The sequence below is a fragment of the Molothrus ater genome, chromosome 5 (assembly GCF_012460135.2).
Source record: "Molothrus ater isolate BHLD 08-10-18 breed brown headed cowbird chromosome 5, BPBGC_Mater_1.1, whole genome shotgun sequence".
NCBI classification, from domain to species: Eukaryota; Metazoa; Chordata; class Aves; order Passeriformes; family Icteridae; genus Molothrus; species Molothrus ater.
In genome coordinates, this window is record NC_050482.2 from 36,047,060 (window position 1) to 36,071,314 (window position 24,255).

The 24,255-nt window shown below is 42.6% G+C and overlaps 1 protein-coding gene across 1 annotated transcript in view; it reads left to right on the plus strand.

The window, feature by feature from the left end:
- Positions 1-2,017: 2,017 nt before the first annotated feature.
- The window catches only part of TRHDE (thyrotropin releasing hormone degrading enzyme), a 205,088-nt gene continuing 182,850 nt past the window's right edge, over positions 2,018-24,255 (plus strand). The window contains exons 1-2 of the mRNA XM_036400346.2: positions 2,018-3,589; positions 9,065-9,338. Of these exons, the coding sequence (XP_036256239.1) occupies positions 2,772-3,589; positions 9,065-9,338 (1,092 nt within the window). The 5' untranslated portion in view covers positions 2,018-2,771. The remainder of the gene's footprint in view (positions 3,590-9,064; positions 9,339-24,255) is intronic.

Sequence of the window (24,255 nt, forward strand, 5' to 3'; positions counted from 1 at the left end):
CTTGTTATCTCCCTCTCTAGAAGTGACAGACCCGGTTAGCCCAACTACCTGCTACTCACTGCTTTTCTGAAAAGGCTTCACAAAAACCTTAACCTGTGAAATTTGTAACTATCGAACTGTATTTAATTAAAATTATTAAAAGTCAGAAATGTTTATAAATAGGACATAATGTACCACTTTAATCCAGGTTACTTCTACTCTTGAATTACATCTTTGCCTGAACATCTCCCTGCACTGCTGACAAGAACAAACATAACTGAAAGTGCAGTTCAGAGAGCGACAGAGGAAAACACTGCCTATTTTACTAATGCCTGATACTGACAGCCTGCACACAAAATCTTAAAAGCACTCAGGCACTTCCTTTTGTGCCCACTTTTAAAGGGTTTAATGAAACATATAGAAACTGACATTTTAAACCTGTAGCTTTGGATGTTATTTTTTGCCATGTCAGTTTCTTTTTTTTTTTTTCCAAATCACATAGCAATAGTTTTCTACCTTTCTGCTTCAAACTTCAGTCAACAAATAATGAAGGCTCTTTTTGGATAATAAAATGTTTCTGTTCTTTGACCTGTTCTAACAGGTGGGCAGCCAAATATCACCACAGGAAACACAGGGCAACACTAATTATTGAGCAAAATCTTAGTCCTCCTAGGACATACAAACACAATGAGCAAGTGTATCAACATACCTCTAATTAAAAATTGTTAAGATTAAAAACATTTTTTAGACTGTGCTGCAAGATAAAAATAAAGACTCATTTCTTTCCAGAGACAGTAGACCTGAACACAATCCTTCTATAGGAATATATAAGGAAGCTAGCAAACTCCTTATACTGAAACTGGTAATCCTTAATCTGGTTTAAGTGTCAATAAATGATCATTTGTATTCTGCAACAGTATGCAAAGTGATGTAACACTTCTTGAAGATGTCAAAGACTCAGGACAAAGAAAGATTAGGCATTTCCTCTTGAAGTAAAATGGCTAATATATCACATTTAATGAAACTCTTCAGATTTGCTTTGCTTATGAAAGAAGTGCAGGACTTGATTTTTATTTTTTGTTCTTTTCACTATGGAAAGTAAGGCCTTTAATCCTGTGAATTGTTATGTATGCATTTAACTTGATGTACAGCATATATTCCCATAGATTCCACAGGATTGAATGCCAAAGATAGACACATCTGTGACTGCTTACAAGATTGGAGCTGAAGAGCTTCAAAAGAGAAAATGAACAGAGATAGTTTTTGAAGTATGCAAGCAAAATAAGGGGAACAGAGATGCTCTCAGACATTGATCTAGATCCTTGCTGTATATATTAATTCTGTGTGTTTGCAGATCCTATGTACAAAAGTTTGGGTGCAGGTGGAAAAAGTAGGCTGATTCGGCTTTCCAGACAGGGACTCACTCCTGGGGGTACTCAAGCCAAGTGTTGCTGTATTATCGCAGGCAGCATTTAACACATCTTTAAATCCCTCCAGCTGAGGGGTGGGGGTTCAGCACTGACAGAAGGAGAGTAAGAGAGAAAGTCCTGGGGCCGCGGAGTTACGGCAGGGGGATTTCTGAAAGTACCAGCCAACGCTTACGGCGCGATTTTTTCCCGGGCATATTAATCCTATCGATTTAAGTAGGAGTATTTATCCTTTTCTGAGCTCCATCCTCACGTTAGTATGACAGCACTATTGTCGTTCAAACACGTAGTCGGCGGCTCTTTATTAAGTCTCTATAAATATGGCACATAAGGGCATTCACTATTTATGTGGAGAGCACACGCATTCGTGTGTAATCCCGGGCAGTCCTGCGGCTCGGAGGCTTTGCAGTCTCCCCCACTCCCGGCGCAGCCTTGCCCTCGCCCTCCGCCCGCCCCGGCCGGGGCTCCCTCGCCGCCTCAGCGACCTCCCCCGGAGCCGCCGCGTGTGACACACCGGAGAAAAGCCTCCCTCGTCCCCGCGTCGCCCCCGCCTCCCGCCCCCGCCCGCTCCCCCGGGGCGCCGCCGTCACCGCCGGCAGCCGGAGCAGCCGCTGAAGCCGAGGGGCGGCGGGGCTTGCCCGCCTCTCCCCCCTTCCCATCCTTTCCCTTCCCTTCCCTCGCCTCTCCCCGGTGCCTATATATAGCCGCCTCTGCTCGAGCCAGCCGGGAGATTGCTCTGTACCTGCAGGAGACAGGAAAGAGAAAATAAGAGGAGCGACTCTCACGAGCCTGACCCGCTATCAGGAAGAGGAGGACGGGCCCGGCCCGCGCCGCTGTCCGGTGCCACCGCCCCCGTTGCCGGGCGAGTCCCTCTGGGACGGGCCGACCTGCGCGGCGGCGCCCCGGGGGCGCGCATGGCTCGGGCGCTGCCGGGGCCGGGCGAGGAGCCCGACCCCGGCCTCGGCGGCTCGGGACGCGGGGGAAAGAGAGCTCCCTGCGGACGGCGGCGCTAGCGGGGGGCCGGGGCGGCAGAGCCCTCCCCCCTGGCGCCGAGGTGCGCTCGGCGGCATGTGCTGAAGTGCCCCGCAGAAGCCGCACAAGTTGCCTGCGCGCCGTGGCCCGGCGGCCGGACGGCGGGGAGCGCCCGCCGCCTCTTGCCTGACCCGACCCGACCTCGTCCCGTTCCCCTCTCTGAGGGCTGCTCCAACGCGGGGCTCCCGGCGGCCAGGGTGATGCGGCTCGTTGGGAAGTGAGAGACCGTGCGTCCCACGCGGGCCGAGGGCCCCCTGCCTCGGAGTCTCCCATGCTGTCGGGGCCCCCTCGGGTGGCGGCGGCCCCGCGGGAGGCGGGGGCGGCGCTGCCGTGATGGCCCTGGAGGAGAAGCGTGAGAAGCGCCCGCCCGTCACCCCCATGATGATCGAGGAGGAGGCCGCCTTGCGGAACGGCAGCCGGGGGCTGCCGCCGGGACCTTGGGCCGAGGCGGCGGGGCCAAGACCCCGCACCACGGAGCGGCACATCGCCGTGCACAAGCGCCTGGTGCTGGGCTTCGCTGTCTCCATCCTAGCGCTGCTGGCAGTGACCATGATTGCCGTGCTGCTCAGCGTCCGCTTCGAGGAGTGCGGCGCCGCCGCCGACGGTCCGCCGCGGGCCGGCGGCAACGGGAGCCTCTCGGGGGTAGCCCGGCAGCCGCACGGTGCGGGGCAACCCCCCGGCCGGCCGGAGGAGGATGCGCGGGGCGGGGAAGCGGCGGAGGAAGAGGAGGAGGAGGAGGAGGAGGAGGAGTGGCAGCGGCGGCGGGAGCTGCCGCCCTGGGCCCGGCCGCGGCTGCCGCGGCACCTGCGGCCGCTGCACTACAACCTGATGCTGACCGCCTTCATGGAGAACTTCACCTTCAGCGGGGAGGTGAACGTGCAGCTGGAGGTGCGTAACGCCAGCCGCTACATCGTGCTGCACGCCCACCGCATGCACATCGAGGCGGTCCGCGTGGCCGAGGACAAGCTGGCCGGCGGAGTGCGGGTGGCCCGCACCTTCTTCTACCCCCAGACCCAGGTGTTCGTCGTGGTCCTCAACCGCAGCCTGGAGGTGCAGAGAAGTTACAACCTTAAGATCATCTACAACGCCCTCATCGAGAACGAGCTGCTGGGCTTTTTCCGGAGCTCCTACGTCCTCCACGGCGAGCGAAGGTAGCGGACGGGCCGCGTCGCCTCAACCACTCTGTCCGAAGTTGGCGGCCCCCGCGCCAACTTCGGCTAGGGCGGCGCTAGGACCCGGCGGCCGCGGCGCCGCCAGGCGGGTGATGCCGCTGGCTCCGCGCTGCTCGGCCCCGGCGGTCCCGCCGAAGAGTGCGGGGCTCGGCCGGCTGCCCGTGAGGGGGCTACGGCGGGGGAACGGCCGCCAAGGCCGGCCGGCTGCTGAGCGCAGGCCAGGCCTCGCATCCCCCCGCCACCTCTCTCTGGTCATCTCCGTAGGGCTCGGCTGTCAGAGCAGAGATGCGGGCGTTCTCGGGGACCGCGAGCCCTTGCCCGCTCCGAGCCACCGGCCGGTGTCGTGAGACAGCCGTGAGAGCGGCTGGAGGGCGGCCGAGGCTGCGGGACTGAGCGGGGGCGGGCGGAGCTGCTGCGGGGCGGTGCGGGCTGGGGCCGTGCGGAGGCCGGGCCGGGGTTAGCCGGGGCCGCCGCAGGTGAGCGGAGCGCTCCGCCTGCACGCCCCGCCTGCGCGGGGAGCGCTGCGGGGAGCGGCCGCCGGGTCAGGAGATGCCCCGGCACAGCTTGGGGACGGACGGTGGCAAGGAGCAAACTTGCAAGGGTGCCACCAGTGAGGCAGAATGTCCGCTAGGTCCTTGTCAAGGCAGAGGCTCCGGGTCTGTTTCACACAAAGACTCTGTGTTCGGCTGCCGTGTGCCCTCGTATGACAGAGTCTTGTCAGGTTACAAATAGCAGCGTGTAGGGCAGCGAGACTTCCGTTTTGCTTTTTTGCTTTTATTCTGTTTGGTAAAGGAAAAAACGTGGTGGGATGCGTTTTCACATACGCTGAATACGTTTACAGTACAGCTGGGTCTCGGCAGATTTACACCCTGTGACCTGTCAAACCTGATTCATTTGCGGGCAGAGTAAGATTCAGTCTTGATCTCTATTTACTCATGTAGTTAAAGCCTCTTGGGTCCCTATCTGGGCCCTTGTTGCGGTGGGCAGGGTTACTGTGGAGGGCCCCGTTCAGTTACAGAGGCTTTCTTTTTAAAGAAGGTGTTTTCTAACCACATTGAGGCTTTGTAATGGAAAAGAAAGGCAAGGATGGACTTCTTGATAGTTCTGGCACGGTTTATAATTTTAGAATTGGATTCTTTTTAAGCTGTCCTTTCTTGAAATATCTGGGCAGTGACAGGTTTTCTTTTCCTGAATCTTAGTGTTTTAGATTGTGGAAACAATTTAAGTGAAACAAAGATTTTATAGTTGGTAGAACTGGGTAAAAATATTAAGACATGAAAAGCATCCTCACCAACTCAATTAAGTCAAAAGCCCTTTTATATAAACATATTTTCATTACTATGATTACTGACAATTTTCAAAAACCTGATATTAGAACCTCAAGCAGGATTGAAATAAAGTTTTCACAATTTGTCATCAGAGTGAAATAAAAAGGGAATTTGAAAAAGCACAGTTGTAAGAAAAGATGCAGATAAAATGCCTTTTGTCACAGTTGACTGAATGGTTGGGGTAATAGGGAGTTCTTACAGACCTGTATTGAAATGGGCAAATCAGAAAACAAAATACTGTTAACAGCAGGGGGTATAACTCACTTTACAAGTCTGAGAAGTTATTTAAGCAGTTATTATTCTTGTGTACTTTGACTTTGTGTAGGAATAATTGAACTGTCAAATAGGTGTGGCAGTGACATTTCTCCAGAGCTACTGTACTACACTTCAATACTGATCCCCTAGTTGAGATTTAGAAACCATCACCAACAAAAAAAAGGTCTATTCACTGTTTCAGTCATCAGGATAGTTTAACACACAGGGTGGAAGGTGATGGTAAAATGTTTTTCGCAGTGCTCTGTGTGTAACTTTTCAGATATAAATTACTTTGTTTTTAATACACTTAAGTACAGTCACGGGCAAATTACTTACCTTACATAAGGTAGCATTGCTATATTGAAATAAGTGACATGTTTTTCCTTTACACCCCCTCACTTATATTTCTTTCAGTAAAACATTTTTATAACTGTAGCCATTGCATGGTTGTAGTTTAAGGTGTTAAATAGAAAAAGTGTTTTTCCTTTTCATCTGTCAGAGGCTTAATGACTCACTATAGTATAAAGAGAATAATACCCATTCTAAACCAGGGAACTTTTTTGATCAGAGAGTGCTCTTACAGTGACAATTTGCATTCTGATTAATAACCCATTTTTTAATATGATACATATAACTGTTTTTAGTCCTCAAACACAGACAGCTTCTGTTATGATAGACAGACAGACTTGCATGCTCTGGGAGACCTTGCTGTTCCAGCAGGGCTTTGATTTTTTGACAACTTTATATTCAATTAAAGTACATCAGCCTCATTGGAGTAGTACTTGCTGTAAAAGGGTCCAAACCATCATTTTTCACTTTTGTTGTACATGAGGAGCAAATAATTCTGCTGTGAGGCATCACAAACATACTAATGCCTTCACTTTATGATTTTTTCCCCTAAAGTTAGTTTCTCTGGCCTTCACGGGTGATCATTGTAAATCAGCTTGAAATGTAAAAGCTATGTTAAAGTATTTATTTTCTGACTGAAATCTTTCTTACTGTACTTGAAATGTAAAATGCAAGTGATATGCTACAAATTTACCTTGCATTATGTGCTAGAATTTACTGACAATAATCAACAGAATATAATACAGAGCTACAGGAGGAGTATGCAGGCATAATATAAATGAACATCAAAGTTTGGAAGTGAAAAGGAAAAAAAAAATTCTTTTCTCACACAGAGAAAACAAAGACATATTCTTTAATCTTCTAACAACTAAGATGTCAAAATAGGTTATTGAGGAAACACATCTTCCTTTAATAGGCAAGATGGAATTAAAACACCTGCAAGTTACTGCCATGGGTATTGTGAGAAGACAGACTGTGAGCCTGTCATGCCCTCAAGTACAACCTTTTGTGGTGGTATTTTTGGGAACAGGAGGTAAAAGTGTTGGTATCCAGAGAGGTGTGTAAAGGGAAGGATGAAATAGTCAAACTGCCCTTCACTTTTGGCACGCTGTAGAAGTCTGCTTGTTTTACTTGAACACAGTGAAATAGATAAACAATGTTTTGGGTTTAGCTTGTTTGTTTTCTTTAAATGGTTAGGGGTTTTTTAAAGCCGTTTTAAGATTTTGTTTGTTTTGCTTTACGGCACAGCAAGCAAATCGATGTTTGATAGTAATGCACATGCTGTAGATATCACTATTATTGGTAGTTGGTGTATTTTTAGTATGAAATATTGACTGCCCTGTGTTTGCCCAGTTATGTCTGTGTGGATATATCTGTCTATCTGTGAAAACACAGAAGATGAAGAGTTTATCAGGGTTTATTAGCCTGGTGAAGGGATTCTTTCAGTGGCCTAATATGTATTAAAAGATGACTGATAAGATCTCTGAGAGTGGCGTGAAGATGTGGAGAGGGGGCAAGGGAAAGCTTCCTTATTTAGAGGGTATCACAGGTATGACCAATATTTCCTAAGTACACATTTACGTGTGTGTCGGAGCTCGTTAAAATCGTTAATTGCAGAGGAAAGTTCATCATTCTTGCTTTGTTAATAACAGGCCAGTACAGTTTTCCATGCTCACTTGAAGCTTCTGTTGATGTCTGTAGCTGTTTAGAGTGTGCCTAGAATGCAGAATCAGGTCCACTTGAAATACTTTGCATATAAATTAAGTTGCTTTGCTTCATTTAATTGGCTGATTTGGCTTTGTTGCAGTAGTACAAATCCATTGACATGGGAGTTTTTTGGATTAACACTGAGATATCTGGCACTAACTTTTTACTTTAGATTTAGCAATCTTATCCAAAATGCTGGTTTTAATAATCCATGTTTTGTCATGAGGCAAGAAAAGTGTGAATACCTTCAATAATTATTAGCCAAGAAAGGCTTTTTATTTTTGAAAGAAGACCAACTGGTAACTGCTTCAGTGGTGGAAAATTTTTTCAAGTTTTAAAAAAGTTTTCCTTATTGAAAAGATATATCTAGTTCTATCAGCCACTCTAGCGAGAAAAAGGTGTAACATTTCAATAAAATTATTTCTTCATTGCCTCCAAAATATGTGTAAAATCCAAAAAGTTTTAGAAGAAGTTAATGATACTTTTTTTCCCCTATGGGGTACCTATGTTTTTGTTTTGTCAATGTTAGAGTATCATATTGCAGATTAATGGTTATATACTGATTAATAATAGGTGCCACCATTTTCATTAAATCAAAGCTATTCACCCACATCACCTATATCACCCACTTTTTCCCTCAGAGGAATAACAGATGAATAACAGTCAGCCTCTAAAATCTTGATAAATGTTTGCCTGGTATCTAAAATTGCACAGTTATTTCCACAGATGAAACCTTGGAAGGTGAGACATGAATCAAAAAGCCTGCATGCATGCTACCTTCACATTTACATGGTTGGCCCATGGTAATTTTCTTGTTCTACATGCATCCAGAAAATACTCTTACCAAACTCCATATTTCAACCTTTTAAGTTTAGCTTCTTTTTTTCTATAAAAAGATCATGGGTTTTTCCTGAATGTGTAAATACATATCTCCATTCAGAAGGCTTCCTATTCTGTATCTGGATCAAAATTTATTTAGTTCCAAAAAAAAAAAAAAAGGTTACAGGTTTTATTGTCAAGCTAAAGCCTTCCCATTCTTGCCATTCATGCTTAATAAATACCTTTACCTCCTTCAGAGATCATTCCAAAATTTGGGCCATAAACTGAGAACATGAATTTGCTCTCTATAAAGTACACCAGGAAAAAAAAAAAACCCACTAGTAGAAGAATGGTGAAATACTTTGTGCAGGTTTAATAATTTGCTTTCATTTGTGATTCTGCTAAGCTCACAGAATGGTTTTTTTGGAGGTGCACAGACACAGCAGTGCTATGTAGTACTCTGTCCCAGGCCTTCATGCAGCTGGTAGAGAAGTAATCAGCTGTGGAAAACAATGACCCTCCTGAGTGCGCTGTGTGACCGTAAGTTCTCATGCCCAGAGAAAGGTAAAGCGCCCTGTCAGTGCCTCAGGGCAGAGTGAATTCCCTGAAGGCTCTTAAATCCTGCTTTGAACTGAGTGTGCTTGTTTTGCATTGTGTAGCCAACAGTGGCTTGCTTTTTTCCCCACATATTGATGAACAATACTGCGAGAACCTGAAGTTTGATGCAAGGCGAGGGTTGATTTCTTTAGTGTTGGTGTGGTGTCTACAAATTTATAGGAAATTTGTAGACCATTAATTTGTATCTATTGCATTGCAGTAGAGGTAGTAAGGAAATGATCAAGCAGTGTTCAAACACTATATATTTTGTGTATTTCAGTTGTAATTGTTTCCTCCTTTAAACCACAATGGTCAAGCATTGTCTAATTTGGTATGTCTGTGAATCAAGTGCTAGGCATAATTAATAATCAATTTTCATTTTTGTTTTCTGCTTTTCTAGGTTTCTTGGTGTTACACAGTTTTCTCCTACTCATGCCAGAAAAGCCTTTCCTTGCTTTGACGAGCCCATCTACAAGGCCACATTCAAAATCAGCATCAGACATCAAGCTACTTACTTATCTTTGTCCAACATGCCAGTTGAAACTTCTGTTTTTGAAGAAGATGGATGGGTTACAGATCACTTTTCACAGACCCCTCTCATGTCCACCTATTACCTGGCTTGGGCAGTGTGCAATTTTACATACCGGGAAACTGTCACCAAGAGTGGAGTAGTTGTAAGTATTTCTAATGTACCAAAAACATTTCATTACTTTGAAAACCCTCTGTTTTTGTAAAGGGATCGTACCAGCAAATATTTAAAAGATATTCTTGATTAATATTTTAAAAATTTGCTGGTCTATTTAATGATTATATATATTCTTTGGGACCTTTCCTGGAGGTTTGTCTAACATTTTTAGTTTGTCTTGTGCCTTTTGTACATGGTTAGCTTAGTAGGTGTGGTTATCTGATGAAATTTTAAACTTTTAAATATGCTGTTAAACTACACTTTGTTTTTCTTGGGAAGTTTTTTCTTGTTTTTCCTGTAGCCTTTTCATTACCAGTGTTCATGAGATTATTAAAGTGGTAATACTGGTAAGGTTTCCAGTCTCCTTCCTTCACTACTGTCGTGTCCCTTGGTGTGCTGTATAGTAGCTCAGAAGGCTGATATAGTAATTTCTCTCTTAGATCTTTTGCCCAGGAATAGGACTTTGCAACCTATCTGCTTCCTGAGGCTGATGGAAGTCCTAAGTTCCTGAAGGTGTTTTTTGCAACTATGGCAGGATTCCAGGAGTTATGCCTTGGAAAAAAAAACAAGAGAGAAAATCCTTTATTTATTCATGTCAGTTTTGGTTTTGTGTACAAATATCAAGCTCAGAACTGTATAACAAGCCAAAACATACATGAGAAATGCTGTCAGCTTAATAGAATATTTTACAGCGCTGTCATCTTGATTTTTCAGGTGAACATACAGAGAAAGCCTTCCTACTTAGTTACTGTGAATAACAAAACAGAGCCAGTTCTGGAAGTAGAGGACCAGACAACTGAGCTGTGAGCCTGAGCAAAGGAGTGTTCACCTTATACTTCAGCAAATGATTCTGTACTGTAGCCTGGGGGCTTGAGGAAGGGCTGCAGACTGTTCATATCAGGAAGTATCTCCTTAGACACTTTGAGCCAGCCTGAGCATTGTGCTGCAATGGAGGGAGCTGATCCACCTTCTCTGAGCCAAAGGTGTTCTTGGCCTCCCTTGTGCCAGCCATCAGCTCTGTACAGCCATATGATCTGGCTGAAAACTGACCTGAAAAATAACTAAAAATGTGGTGAGTTTTCAGCCAAAACAGTTCACTGATCTAGCTTTTTGTGCTGCTACCAGAGTCCTAGCATGGATTTGAGGCTGTGCTGATGGAAGGTAGACCCGGGAAGCACTGGCATTTAGGCTCATTTAGGCTGTCCTGAAGGGCTCAACGAATAAGTCTTGTTTTTGTTATTGGAACAAGTTGAGTAGGACACTGGAGGCCTTTCTTCAGCCCTTTTCTGCTGTAACCAGCAGACTGTGACAGTACTCTCTGGCACCACACAAGGGGGCAGTATGACTAGGAAGTGGTTCTACTGAGGTGCTTTAACCTATAATAATATGGGAGCTGCTGAGACTTATGTAATAGTCATAGGATCATAGAACAGTTTGGGTTGGAAAGGACCATAAAGACCATCTAGTTCTGAACCCCCCTGCCACAGGCAAGCGTACCTTCCACTAGACCGGGTTACTCAAAAACCACATCCAACCTGGCCTTGAGCACTTCCAGGCATGGGTCATCCATAGCTTTTCTGAGCAACCTGTTCCAGTATCTCACCACCCTCAGAGTAAAGAATTTCTTCATAACACCTAATCGGAACCTGCCCCCTTTTGTTTTGAAACTGTTACTCCTTGTCTTATCACCACTATTGGCATAACCAAATAGTTGAAAGGTTGGGGATGGAACTCAGGACCGTCAATTTGAAACATGCAACCTACTTCCTCCATAACTCATTTTATTGTAATATTGTTTAGAGCTCATATCCTGTAGACTTTTGCTGCTTGAATACATTTGATGCCTTGAAAACAGAGGCACACTTAGGTCTTGTAGAACAACAGATAGCTTTCTGCTGTTCATGTGGTTTTTTTTTCCAAACTGCTTTCAAGACTTTAGATTTACCTGGAATCTGAACAGAAAATCCAAGTATTCTTTTGTTAGGAATTTTTGATTACTAGAGCCTTGTAGTTATGCTTGAGTCTATTGGTTCAGCACATGTAGGAGATACAGCTTGTGCCACTGGACAGAACTTTGCCAACAATTATGAAAATTAATAGGTTAATCTTTGTTAATCTTAAGGAAAACTTTGAGACCAAAATCCTACATAAATTGAGATAGTCTGTTACCCTATGAAATTATTTGGTTAGTCTAGAGTTTTAGCTCTTGTTTTTTTATAAAGCCCTTATCACAGAGGTATAATAACGCCCAGGAATACGGAAGTAGTTTGCGCCAGGTTATTGGTTAAATATATCTTGCTGTTTTTCAGTTCCATTTGGGATCTGATCATCTTTTATCATGGTTCAGTTTTGTTGAAAGAGTGTGTTTTAAGGTATGAACTCATGGCAAGTACTTCAGTTCAGAGCTGCATTCTTTCAGATGAATTGCTGAGGTAATCCATCTTTTTGAGTCTTTTATATTGCAATGCCAGGAGTTCGTGGACGCTACTGAGTGAATTTGAAATCATTGGAATCCTTGCACATGGAATTTCAAATTTCTTCATTTCCTTCAAAGCCACTTTTTACTAAAATACAGTTACCCCCATATCCATGGCAGTTAAGTTAAATGTATAATTAAAATAAATTTGCATATAAAAATGAATGGATTTTCATGAGAATTACCCAAACCTTCAGCTGAAGCATCTTGATAGGCTATTTCTTGTATTGGTGAATCTTCATTTTAATTAATGCAGTGTGTATTATATTTGTTAGTAGACACCTAAAAGACCACAGCTTGCATATACTTCTGCTTTTCTTTTGGCAGTTCCATGAACCTCGTTGTAGTTCACAAAACATTTTGGGGGGAGTGGGCTGTCCTTTCAAATTTTGACAGCATGCTAATGATTATAATCTCACTTCTTTTCCAGCTGAGCAGTATTAATAAAGTACTGTGGTCAAAGGAAGATAAACTCTGAGGAATAGAACTAGCTGTGAGATGAAAAGCAGATTTTTGGGTCAAAATTGCTTAAATGTTAACTTTTCATTTTTTCTCAAAGAATGTGACTGACCTCCAAATTAGTTTAAACTTAAGCATGACATTCTATACAAGTCAAGTTTTAAATAGAAACTGCCTTTTGGAAAGCTTAGGTAGCCAATCAAAATACTTATGTGGCTAAAGCCTATATAATTCTTGCATGAAGATGTTTTGTATTTCATTAAAATTATTTGGAAAAAGAGAATTAAGCAGCTATTTTTAGGAGCATCCTATAGTGGATGTGAATCATTATCACACGCATAACTCTAAGTCCATGTGGGTCTGGTCCATATCCCTTCCAGATTAGGTAATTTAAAAGCAGACCTGATTTTTTATATGTATTACAGGTATATAATATTTTGTTCAGATTCAGCTGGGATTACAGAAGATCACAGCAACTGCCTTTGTCTTTAGGCAGGGACTTTATTCCTTTGTAAAGGACAGAGGTGCAGTCATCTGTGCTGCTATGGACTAGGGAGCAGTGTGGTTCTATGAGGATGATGCCTGAGGTAATGTTGTTTTGAGGTAGGAGGGGGGCCCTTGCAAGCAGGCTTAGCTGATCAGTGTATGGCTCTAGCAGTTGTACCAGCTGCAGCTGGGGAAAATCATGGGATCTGGGTACTGTCATCTTTGCACAGTACAATAATCCGGAAAACTCCACTTACCTCCACATGCTTGCTGTCTTATTTTGCATTTCCTAATCATGCATCATAAGTTCTTCGTTAAAGAACTTCTTCTTAAAAGCAAAATATTGCTGGTTGGATTGTATTGTCTGTCACATCATCTCTGTGTTTCTTTCCTTCATTGATGTCTTTATTTGTGCTTTCAATCCACCAGGCCTTTTCCAACTATTGTTGCTTTATTTTTTTCCCCTGTTTGGATTAGTGCTTCTGTTCTCCAAACCCTCTGTTTCTCATTCCTTTGTCAGGTGAACATGGAAAACTCGCTATTTCCTGCATGGCTTTTCAGTGTCTCATAAGTTAATTCATTTTTCCTCCTGTAAATTCTTTCTCTTTTTGAATTAGTGGAAGGAGGGAGTACACAGTGTATCAGTGGAGATGAATGTATGGCTGGCAAAGATGTTTCTGGGAGATTCATATTCTCCTATTCTTCCTTTTTGCTGTGGATGGGATGTGGAGATAGGTATGGAAATAAAATGCCAACTGGCAACACTAAAGTGTTTCTTTTGTCTGGGGGAGTATCTGCTCAAAACAGAAAAAGAAAGTGTATGGAAAGAAGTGAAGTCAGGAGCAATTGTGGGTGCAGGGGTTAAAGAGACAAGTGCAGACAGTACCAGAGCAGATGGGATGAACAGCTGTGAAAGAAAGTGGCTATCTAGCTGGGTGGTGGTGAGTGGGAGGAGAAATGCTGAAGGAAGACAGTACCCAAAGAAGAATTTTGCGTGGTTTCACTTTTCTTACCCCTGCTTCTCTTCCAAAGTGGTGGCAGCACATTTTGCAGGACTGGCAGTGTCTGCCTGATCACAGCTGGTTCAGCTGCTCAGGGTAGGACTTCCACTGACAGAACCCATGCTCCTTTCTAAAGAGACCTTTATGACCAGGTGTGTCTTGGTTTCAGCTGTATTAAGTGTTATTGTAGTGCCATCAGCGCTGAGTACTTTGTCATGATACAAAGACCTTAAGGCTAAGAAAGCTCTTACTATTAGAATTACACCAGAATAAAGTCAACTTTTATTGCACTGCTTTTGTTTTGATATTGCTTTATCTAAGATGCAATTAATGTTCACAAGCTGTACAGTACATTTAAGTCTTACCCTGGCCAATGAGGAGGAGCTCTAATAATCTGGCTAAAGGAAAGTGAGATAATTAGTGTTTCTGTAGTGCTTTCTGCCTTGCAGAGAGCCTGTATAGAAGTCCTGGCATTGAATTCTCTCAGACATGTACCTGGGGGTCTCACTCAGTTTGGCTTAATATAACTAAGAAAGATCTAGTGGTCTCAAGAATGGGATCTGTGTAGTAATAATTGCTTGATCTGCAAAAGTGAAAAATTATTTTTTCCAGGAAGAGCTAGTGAACAGAGTCACATAAGCAGATTTAGATCAGAATCAGTACATGTCCAGCAGCTCATGTTCGTTTAGTTTGAGCATGGGACCATGGTTTTATTCATGTCCTTAAGACAAGATGACTGGATATAGTACAGTGCTTCCAGCTGGACAGCTGTGTTGGGCATTCCCTTACTTGAAGTGTGATGATCAGTCTGAGGAGACTAAAGAGCTGACTTTCAGTAATAGTCTAAGAAAAAGAAAAAACCTGATGTTGATCAGCAGAATAACTTTTTCCCAGTGAGTTTTGTCATTTGCTAGAGACTAGAAAAACTGAAAATATCAGTCTTGTTTAAAATAACTATGCACTTACTATGCAATTCAGTTAGTAGCTTTTACAAAATTATTTTGTATTTGAAAAAATGTATTAATACTTTTGTCTAATAGCAAGAATGACCTCAAGACCATACAATTTCTGTCAGCTAATGACTACCTGTGTTAAAGGCCTGAGGCTCTTCCTTAGGCCCTCTCTTCAGCTGGTGGTAGTAACTACCAGCAAAGTCTCTTCATCAGTTATTATTTATTCATCAGTATTGAAGCAATTATATGTGAGATAATTCTTTGTGGGTGAGCATATTGGTTACAGCAGAATGGTTATGCTATCAAAAGTAGAACTTGTCTTCAATTAAAATTTTCTTCCTCTGCAGCTTGAATTTAAGTCCAGCTCCAGAGTTGTGCTCTACTTTTGAAGCCCTGCAAAGTAACTTTTGTTAGCCCATCACTTACCACTGGGAGGCCACACGTTTATCTGATAAACAGGTAACAGCTAACACAGGAAGCACCAGGCATAATTCTGAAGCCTGGTACAATGCAGACTTGTAATATTTAATCCTTATATGTCCATGAATCTTACAATAATGCACATTTGTTTTTGCTTTTTCCTACTAATGTCCCACACTTGCCATCTTCAGAACAGCTTTCATCAAACAGTTAAAAATAAAATGCATGTTGGAAAGAGTGTATTGGGAAGTATGCAATTAGGTTGAGCTGGAAAAGCACACGGGGATATAGATAGGTGTGTTTGTGCTTTCTTTAGCGAGTGTTTCTCTGTAGTAACAATAGCCTGATTCTGCAAGTATCTTTTACTCAGTTCAGTGCTTACTAGTGTGAATTACTTTAAGTGGGAAGGTGTATTATAATACAATAGGAATCCAAAGAAATTTCAGCTTTTTCAGATTCACTGCATCAGTAGTTGTTTACCCATTCTGTTTCAGATTTGTATATTGAAAATAACTTCTAGTTTATTAATTTTTAAATACTGTAGCTACAAAACTTGCTACAAACAAACAAAAACCTATGTGATCAGCATCCATGCTAAACTGAATATGCCAGGGAATTTGTTAAAAACATAAATTGCAAACTTGCAATCCATTGTTATTGATTTCTGGTTGAATTTGCAAGTCGAATGCACTAGGAAAACACTGTACATTTATTGTGCTTACTCCTTTAAAAATTTCTCTCTGTCAGCACTTGTAGTACATGCTGTATTTAAATGTGATATTTGTTTTACTAATGTAAATGCCCAGGTGCACTCTGCAAATAATGCTATTGAATTGAAAAACTCGAGTTTGGAAGCATTGTTTTGTTTTGTTTTAGGCTAGGAAGATCACCTGTCAGTATCTGGGGGCAGTGGTGTACTTTGTATATAGTAGCAAGAAGACTGTCAAAAAGCACAAATCAGTTTCTTAATTTGTGGCTATTTTGTAGGTTTATGGCTTGCTTGCAATTACAGTGAGGAGGGAGAGGCAGCACATGATTCCTGGCCTGATGGTTGTCAGAGCAGCTTCCTAATTGTAATTCTGTACATTCAAGAGCAGTTCAGCCTGTAGCGCTTCATCTGGGGTCTCTGCTGGCTAATGAAGGAAAAGAAAGGTCTGAGACGGTATTTCCCACTCCTTCCCTGCCATTTGCCCAGAGGAGAGTAGAGTGAAGTGCATGCAGTTCCTCCTACTTCCCACATTACAAGCAAGGAAAGGAGGGAGATGTAAGAGAGGACTTCCCTTTCATGTGCTAATGGACATAGGCTTAGTAGTATGTGCTGTGACAATGCAACTCATAGCCAAGACTGAGCACTCAAGCTGCACTCCGCTTTCTGTATTGTGTTGTTTCATGTCTCCTTATGCTTCTCATGTTGTGCTGTCATATTTTATTTCATTAACTTATTCGTCTGTCCTTGGAATCAACATGAATGCTGCTCTCTGACATCCAAAGAAGTAGCAAGAGTCTGTTAGTGTCTTTCTATAAGAGTCATACTCTTGCTATAAAAGCAAAAGTGATGTGCCAAATAATCTGTAGGAGGTATCTCACGCCAGAACAACGTAAAGGTGAGCACATTCCTGCACCAGCCTGAACATCTGTCAGTCAAGCCAGTGCTTTCCTGCGTGCCTACTGTAGTAACTGTGCTCTATGCAGTGAAAATGGATTACAGACTTAGCTGACATCTAGTTGAGTGACAGATACAGTATTCGTTGATGGAGGAGAGTGATGTGTGCTTATATTTATTTATAGACCAGTGTCTCCTCCAGGTTTTAGGTAAATTTAAATTGTATTTTTCTTACAGGAATGAGAAACTTAGCCTGTTTGTTCCCAGTTTTTATAGCCAATGGTGAGAAAGTAACCTCCTATTTTGGAGATTCATGCCTGTTGCTGGTCCAAGCCTCCTTTTTGAGGACAGACAGTCAGGTGTCTGTAATGTTCACCTTTTAGGCTTGCCTTGACCTATTGTTTTTGTGTTGAAAAACCTGCACAAATGCCACCTTATTTTTTGCCTTTGTCCCAGTATTTTTGCTGCCTGAAGGTTTATGGTATTTGCCCCCATTTTTACTAGTAGAATACCTAGTCAATTAGATCTTCTTCTAAGGTATTGTAGGGTTTACAGAGCTCTTTTGCTCTTACAGTGGGGTGCTTTCACACTTCGGGTACCTTTTTTGAAAGCTTTTTTTAATCAGGTGCTGGAATGGAATGAGATGCTGGAGAACAGTGCTGCAGAAAGTGACTTTGGGATCCTGGTCGATGGCTGAGCATAGGTCAGCAGTGCCCTGGCAGCCAGGAGAGGCCAGCCCTGTCCTGGGGTCCATCAGGCCTAGCATCGCCAGCTGAGCAAGAGAGGGGATTTTCCTGCTCTGCTCTGCACTCGGGGCAGCCTCACCTCAAGTGCTGGGGGCAGTTCTGGGTGCCACAATATCAAAAAGATATTAAACTATTAGAGAGTGTCCAGAAAAGAGCCATGAGGATGGTGAAGGGCCTTGAGGGGAAGCCTTGTGAGGAGTGGCAGAGGTCACTTGGTCTGTTCAGCCTGGAGAAGAGGAGACTGAGGAGATATCTCATTGTGTCTTCAACATTCTCATTAGGGGAAGCAGAGGAGCAGGTATGGATCTCTTCACTCTTGTGACCAGTGACAGGACTCAAGGAAATGGCATGAAGCTGAGTCAGGGAGATTTAGGCTGGATATCAGGAAAAGGTTTTTCCCCCAGAGTGTGCTTGAACACTGGAACAGGCTCCCCAGGGAAGTGGTCATAGCACCAAACCTGTCAAGAGTTCAAGAAGCATTTGGACAATGCTTTCAGGCACATGGAGTGATTCTTGGAGATGGTGCTGTGCAGGGCCAGGAGTTGGACTCGATGATCCTGATGGTTCCTTTCCAACTCAGAATATTCTGTGAATCTGTAAATGTGCTTTTCCAGAGTCTAGCCTCCATGGCTTGACATGTCCTTTCCTGCTATTCTCCAGGGGTGCTGTTTGCACAGGGCAAACTGCTGCAGTGGAAATAGTGAGGCTGACTGACTGCCTTGTAGGCAATGCTCTCATTCTCAAGTTATTCCAGCTCATAGTGGTTGCCGTGACTGTCCAACTGCTCGAGCTCGGCACGTGGCCCCATCCCCTGGCGTGCCTCTCATACACTTAGGTGGGGACAGGTGCCAGAGAACCAGCTCTGTTGGCCTGGTTCCACTGAATGGTACCCCTAGGAGATCCTCTGCTGCTCCTGCCTGGCAGCTTTCTGGCTGCTGCACGCTGTTGAGACCTAGCAAGAGCAGTTAGAAATGAGAACTGAGCATGTTATCTTTGTATTTGGAACAGCATACTTTGAAAGCAGATTATGTTTCTCTTTGAAGGGTAAATGACCTAAAGTTTATTAAAAAGTTATCCCACAGTGGATTATCATGAAAATGTTTAGCAATGCATTTTGTTTCATAGCATGCAGTGGCGCTGTGCGGCAATGTGGGACAGAACAACAAGACTAATATTTTATTTATTTGAAATTACTGGGTGGTGGAGAGGATAAGAAGCAAAAGGTGGTTATTAGCATTTACCTCTGGGGCTACCCACACTTTTTTTTTCCCCCTCTCACCTCCCTTTTCCAAAGCGTGAGGATAGTTTGGTAGTCACAGCAGCTTGGAACCTCAGTTAAGAGTTCATATCCTCAGGATGGCAAGTAGTACCTCAGTTAATAAAGGTAAAAGGGAATAAAAGGTGGAGGAGGAAGAAGGGAAATGGATTCCTATAGAATAATTTCAAAGAAAGTACACCTACTGAATCATTTGCATACCACATGGTTTCTTGTAGCTCTTCAATCTCCTGGCTAAATAAATCACAGACCATTGTTGAACAATAAATAACATCACGCTGTGTTTTGTTTTACTGAAAAGTGTTCCTATATGTTTGAAATTTGATAATGTTGTAAGTTCATTGTTGCACTTTAAATACCATGGGGAAAAGGGAAACTGATTTATACCTGATGAGAAAGTTTGATAGTTTTAGTTTTTTTGTCTGATAGTTGGATGTCTGTTTTTCAGGTAGAAGCCCAAATCTGCACGTGGGAATATCAGTGAGTGATAAGATGTATTGCTTTATTCAAAGTCATATATATGAATGTGTATGCATTCATAAAGAGATTTTTGGCTACTGCTGCATCAGAGATGACATACAGTGAGGTTTTTTTTTTCCTCTCACAAGACTAAATTAATACTTCTTCTCAATCCTCTTTTAATTTCTTACTGAAATTCTACTAACAGGGTTTGGGGGATGAAAAGTCAGGTAGGGGCCAGTCTCTTTCTCCAGGCAACAACTGTCAGAACGAGAGGACACAGTCTCAGGCTGCATCAAGGGAAATATAGGTTGGATATTAGGAAGAAGTTTTTCACAGAAAGAGTGATAAAATATTGGAATGGTCTGCCTGGGGAGGTGGTGGAATCACCATCCCTGGATGTGTTCAAAAAAAGACTGGATATGGCACTTGGTGCCATGGTTTAGTTGAGGTGCTTAGGGTGTGGATTGGACTTGATGGTCTTGAAAGTCTCTTCCAGCCTCATCATTCTGTGTGATTCTGTGTGTGATGCCCAAACTTGCTTTTCTTCTTATCATTAACCTTTGCTGTTTATTCCTTAGCAATTCTGTATGTTTAAAATGTTAAATATGCAGCTCTTAAGTAAAAGAACAGAGTGATCACAGGGAATATCTGATTTGTTTCAGTCCACAATACTTTTACTGTACAACCTTCCTGCGGTAAGTACCAGCAGAGGTAGCTTACTGTAGTAGCATTCTGCCTTTCTTTGGAAGTCTCCCATCATGCCATGCTCAGGTTGTATTTGATCTTTATTGTGATTTCTTGTTATAACTGTAGAATGCGGAGTGGTGGTTTGTACTTGTGTTCTATTTAACTTCCTCTGGGGCTGTTGAATGTTTATTCTCAAGCCAAGACCATTAGGTCTGAAGTGGAAATTTAGACAGTTAATATGAGCCATTCTAAAATAGCTTTGCAGTCACCTGCTGACCCTGATGATCACTTAAAAAAAAAAAAAGCTTTAATAGGCAGAGAATTAGGAAATAGACTGTATTAACTTTCCTACTTAAAAATATTACATCTCTTCTGGACAGCGTGGCAATGAGTGTATTCAAGTTAATAGGCTCCAAGAGAGCAGAAAGATGAATCCTTTGCAAAGATGTATCCTTAGGTAGAAAAAGGAGGGTTGAAACTTTTCCTTGTGTCTCTATGTGGCTTGGCTTGTGGTGGTGCACAGAAGACCTGTCATTCACAGTTGCTGAGGCAAGTACTGTATAGTTTGTCTGCCAAGTGAGCTTACATAATTTCTGTCCCCAGGAAACATGTCAGGCATACAGAGGAGATTGGGTGATAGCTTAGAGTTAAGATCCTGGTGCAAACCTCTTCAAAACAGTGATGTGTAAAGCATAAAGAGGCTTGAGAAAGTGAAAGGGGATGAAGAAGGCCACCTCTTAGAAAACTTGAGACTCCTTGCTATGAAACAACTTTGAAATGCTGAACTAGCTTGGAACATGAGAGCTGCTTGAGCTGCAGAAAAAGTTCAGCGAAAGCATAATTTAGGTATGGAAATGAACATCAGTAATTTGCATGGTTACAATAGGGCGTATTATAACATTTGTCTTTACTACAAAATACTTTGATGAATCACACATGACTAGGAATGATTATACTGCCATGAAGTATTGTGAGGATAAAAAGGATCTCTGAATCATAGTGCAGCTGGTAGTGTAGAGTTGCCTGGCTTCACAGTTCTGTTATTCAGGGTTGATGGCTATGAAGAAATATCCTGAGTGCTGTTTTGTATGTACATTTGTGCTTTAGCAGCATTTGAAGTATTTAAATATATTTAATTATACATTCTATTCCGTAACTGATCTCACCAGTACAGTTACACCTTGCAGTACCTACATGAGGAAGTCTGGAAAAGAGCAAAACTGATTTCCCAGCAGAATCTATCTGCTCTGAAAGATACTTCCTCTTAAAGGCAGTCATGATTTACTGATGCTGGGATGTTTTCATTAAGTTGAGCTGTTGTTGTAATTACAATTACAAGTTGAAGTGCTTTTCCATATTTTTAGAGTTCTGTCACCTGAACTTGAACAAGCTCTGCTTTATCTAACATCCTCTAACCACAGATTTTACCACTTTTCTTGATTTTTTTGTTGACTGCTTTGTGGTTTCTAGTCATTTCAGGCTCACCATCTTTCAGGTCCAAGGAATTGTGTGTTTTCCATTCAGCAGACTAAGTTCAAATAGGGCTGCTTAAACACAGGGCTGGTTTTCAGCTTCTTTTCTCTACCTCTGTCAAGGCTGGGATAGAAGCTCTCGAGATGATATTTCACGTTCAGGCTTAGATGTTTATTTTTTCTTATATATGTTACAGTCTCATGGGCAGTGAGTTCTGCAGTAGTTCACTAACAAGGTTCAAAATGGCTATCTTTTGTTACAAGGTCTTTTAAGGCTAAACTATCCAGTTAAGAAATAACACCTAAATTATTTTCACTTTTAACCCAATAACTAATCACTCAAAGTCCGCAATGCAGACTTTTCTGTCCAATTACAAAATACTACCCAAACCCGTGAAGAAGAAGGAAGAAGAAGGTAAAGAAGGACCAGCCTCCACCCTAAAACATCCATCTTGCTCTATAAATATTACTATATTCTCAAACCTTAAACTCTGTTTTCCACCCTGTGATATTACACACTTCTGATCAAACTACCCGTAGTCCCAGTGCTATCAGTCAATTTTGGAAGACTTCTCCACGGCCTCAGGTCAAATGCAGTGCCCTCCTGGGAGTCAGAGTCTGTCAGCACAGTAAGTCTCAAATTCTCAGCATCCAGGACTCCAACACCATAGATTACATTTCACCATTGTGAGTGAAGCAGTGTAGCTGAAAGTTACTACTGAACAGACAAGTGTTGTTCCTTCCTGTCCTTTGCCTGCACACTTTGCTGTATCATTTCTGTCAAATCTAGTGATCTGTGGTTGGACAGTGAGCCTGAAATTGTCTAATGGGAAACTAAAAAAAAATTTAATGACCCCTTTTGACTGAACCATCTCATCCAATATGTGGATAGTCTGTGGATATAATTTGGGAGGAGAAGGAAATGCACAACTGTCCTTTTTAGTGATATGCTGTCATAAATGTGGAGAAAGAACAGTATAAAACTCTATGAAGATACTTTGCCACTCTTGATGACTCGTGGAGGTGTCATTGAGAAATATGACTAACCATAACTCTCTAACTTCGTGAAGCATCCCTCTAGCCATTAGGGATGACAATCAATGACAACCAAGCTGTTGCTCAGGTGGGGAAGTTAATGCCAGTGTTTGGCATTACAAGCAAGCTCATTCAGAAGTGCGAGATGTTACTGTTCCTCTATCTGTACCTCACCTTCCTGATTACTAACAACCCGTTCTCATTTATTTTCTGGAATCTAGCTCTGTTGGTCACAATATTGAAAGAAAAAGTCCTGTTATCCAAGGAAGAGGTCTGTTTAAAGGACTCACAGCCAGAGCTGGTCTTTGAATCATAGTAGTTTACACTGAGATATTTTTTTCCCCAGTATTTATTAAAAAACACAACACAACTAATGTAAAAACAGACACAGAGGAAAATATTTTCCTATGCCCTATATGGAGACCAGTTTAGAGAAGACAGTCAGTGGAGTATTACTCCTAAACTCTAGTTTGTCAGTGACCCTGACCTGGAGTTTTACATGGGCCACTGGCTTAATAGCTGCCAAAGGACTTGCTCTCTGTGAATGTGCATTATCTGGATTGGAAGCTGTTGCCCTTCACACTCTGACAATCGGTGGCAACAAGATCTGTATTTTACTTACATGTCTCATTTACTTAAATGCATTTATTCCACATTTTCATTGTCTTCTCTCTCTTTTTTCTGTGACGATCAGTGACTGATTGTTTTCCATTTGCTATGTACCAGTCCTGAGTCTATAGATAGTTTAGCTGTTCTTTTTCAGAACTCAAAATTACTTAATCTCTCTTTGCACGGAATTCACTTCCCATCTCTTTCTATTCTTTTCACCTTTCTCTGTGCATTTTAAGTTCTATAGTGTCTGTTTGAAACAGTGAACAAGAGAGAGGGGTGGTGTCGCAACTGCCTACAATGCTCAAAGTTGATATGCTTGTGTTTGTTCTGTGGCATAATAATTTTTTGGGTTTTTTCCCTTTCCTTAATCAGTTGTAACTTTGCATTTGCCTGTTGAATATCTGTTGAGCACTGAGCTGGTGTTTTCAGAGAGCTGGCCACAGAGATTCTCAAGAATTCTTCCCTGAGCTATAGCTAATGTAGACTACTAGTGTGTATGCATAGTCAGGGTTATGTTTTTCTGTTTACATTTCTTTGCACTTACTGATGTTAAATTTCTTCCACTGTTTTACCAACCAGCCACTTGCTGTCATGAGATTCACCTGCAGCATTTTGTACATATGACTATTCTGAATAATTTTGTATAGACTGAAGGCTTTTCTTCTTATTTGTCCACGTCAGTTCTGGACACATTCCTTATTGCTTATCTCTGCTGGTGTGGCAGGGTTCATGACACTCAGAAGAGTTCATGACTTCATGACAAGAAGATGGCAGTTGCGTGTTCTGTTTTGTGGCAGGGAACTTGTATGGAAGGTGACTAAAATGTCTTGCTGAAAAAGATGTAGATAGTGTGATAATACATATGCGTAATCAGGTGAATAGAGAATATAAAGGTGGTTGTTGTTAGAAGTCATGGGTAGTTATGGTTCAGGTCACTGCTATGTGAGAAGTCTGATAACATTAGCAGTGAAAATTGTTGTGCTGAGATTGACCAACATCTTCAACTCTTCTGAGTGCATTTTAGCCTGTGTATATGTTCAGGAGTATTCTGAATCCTTCTTTAGGTGCTATTAACTCTGTTGAACAGACTGCCACTGCCTGACAGCAGAGGTACAGATACCATCTTGTGTACAGACATGAACAGCATAGAGACCTTTGGGATCTGAAATGCAACTGAAGTGTCTGCTTTGTCAAGCATCAGCTATAGAGTTCCAACTG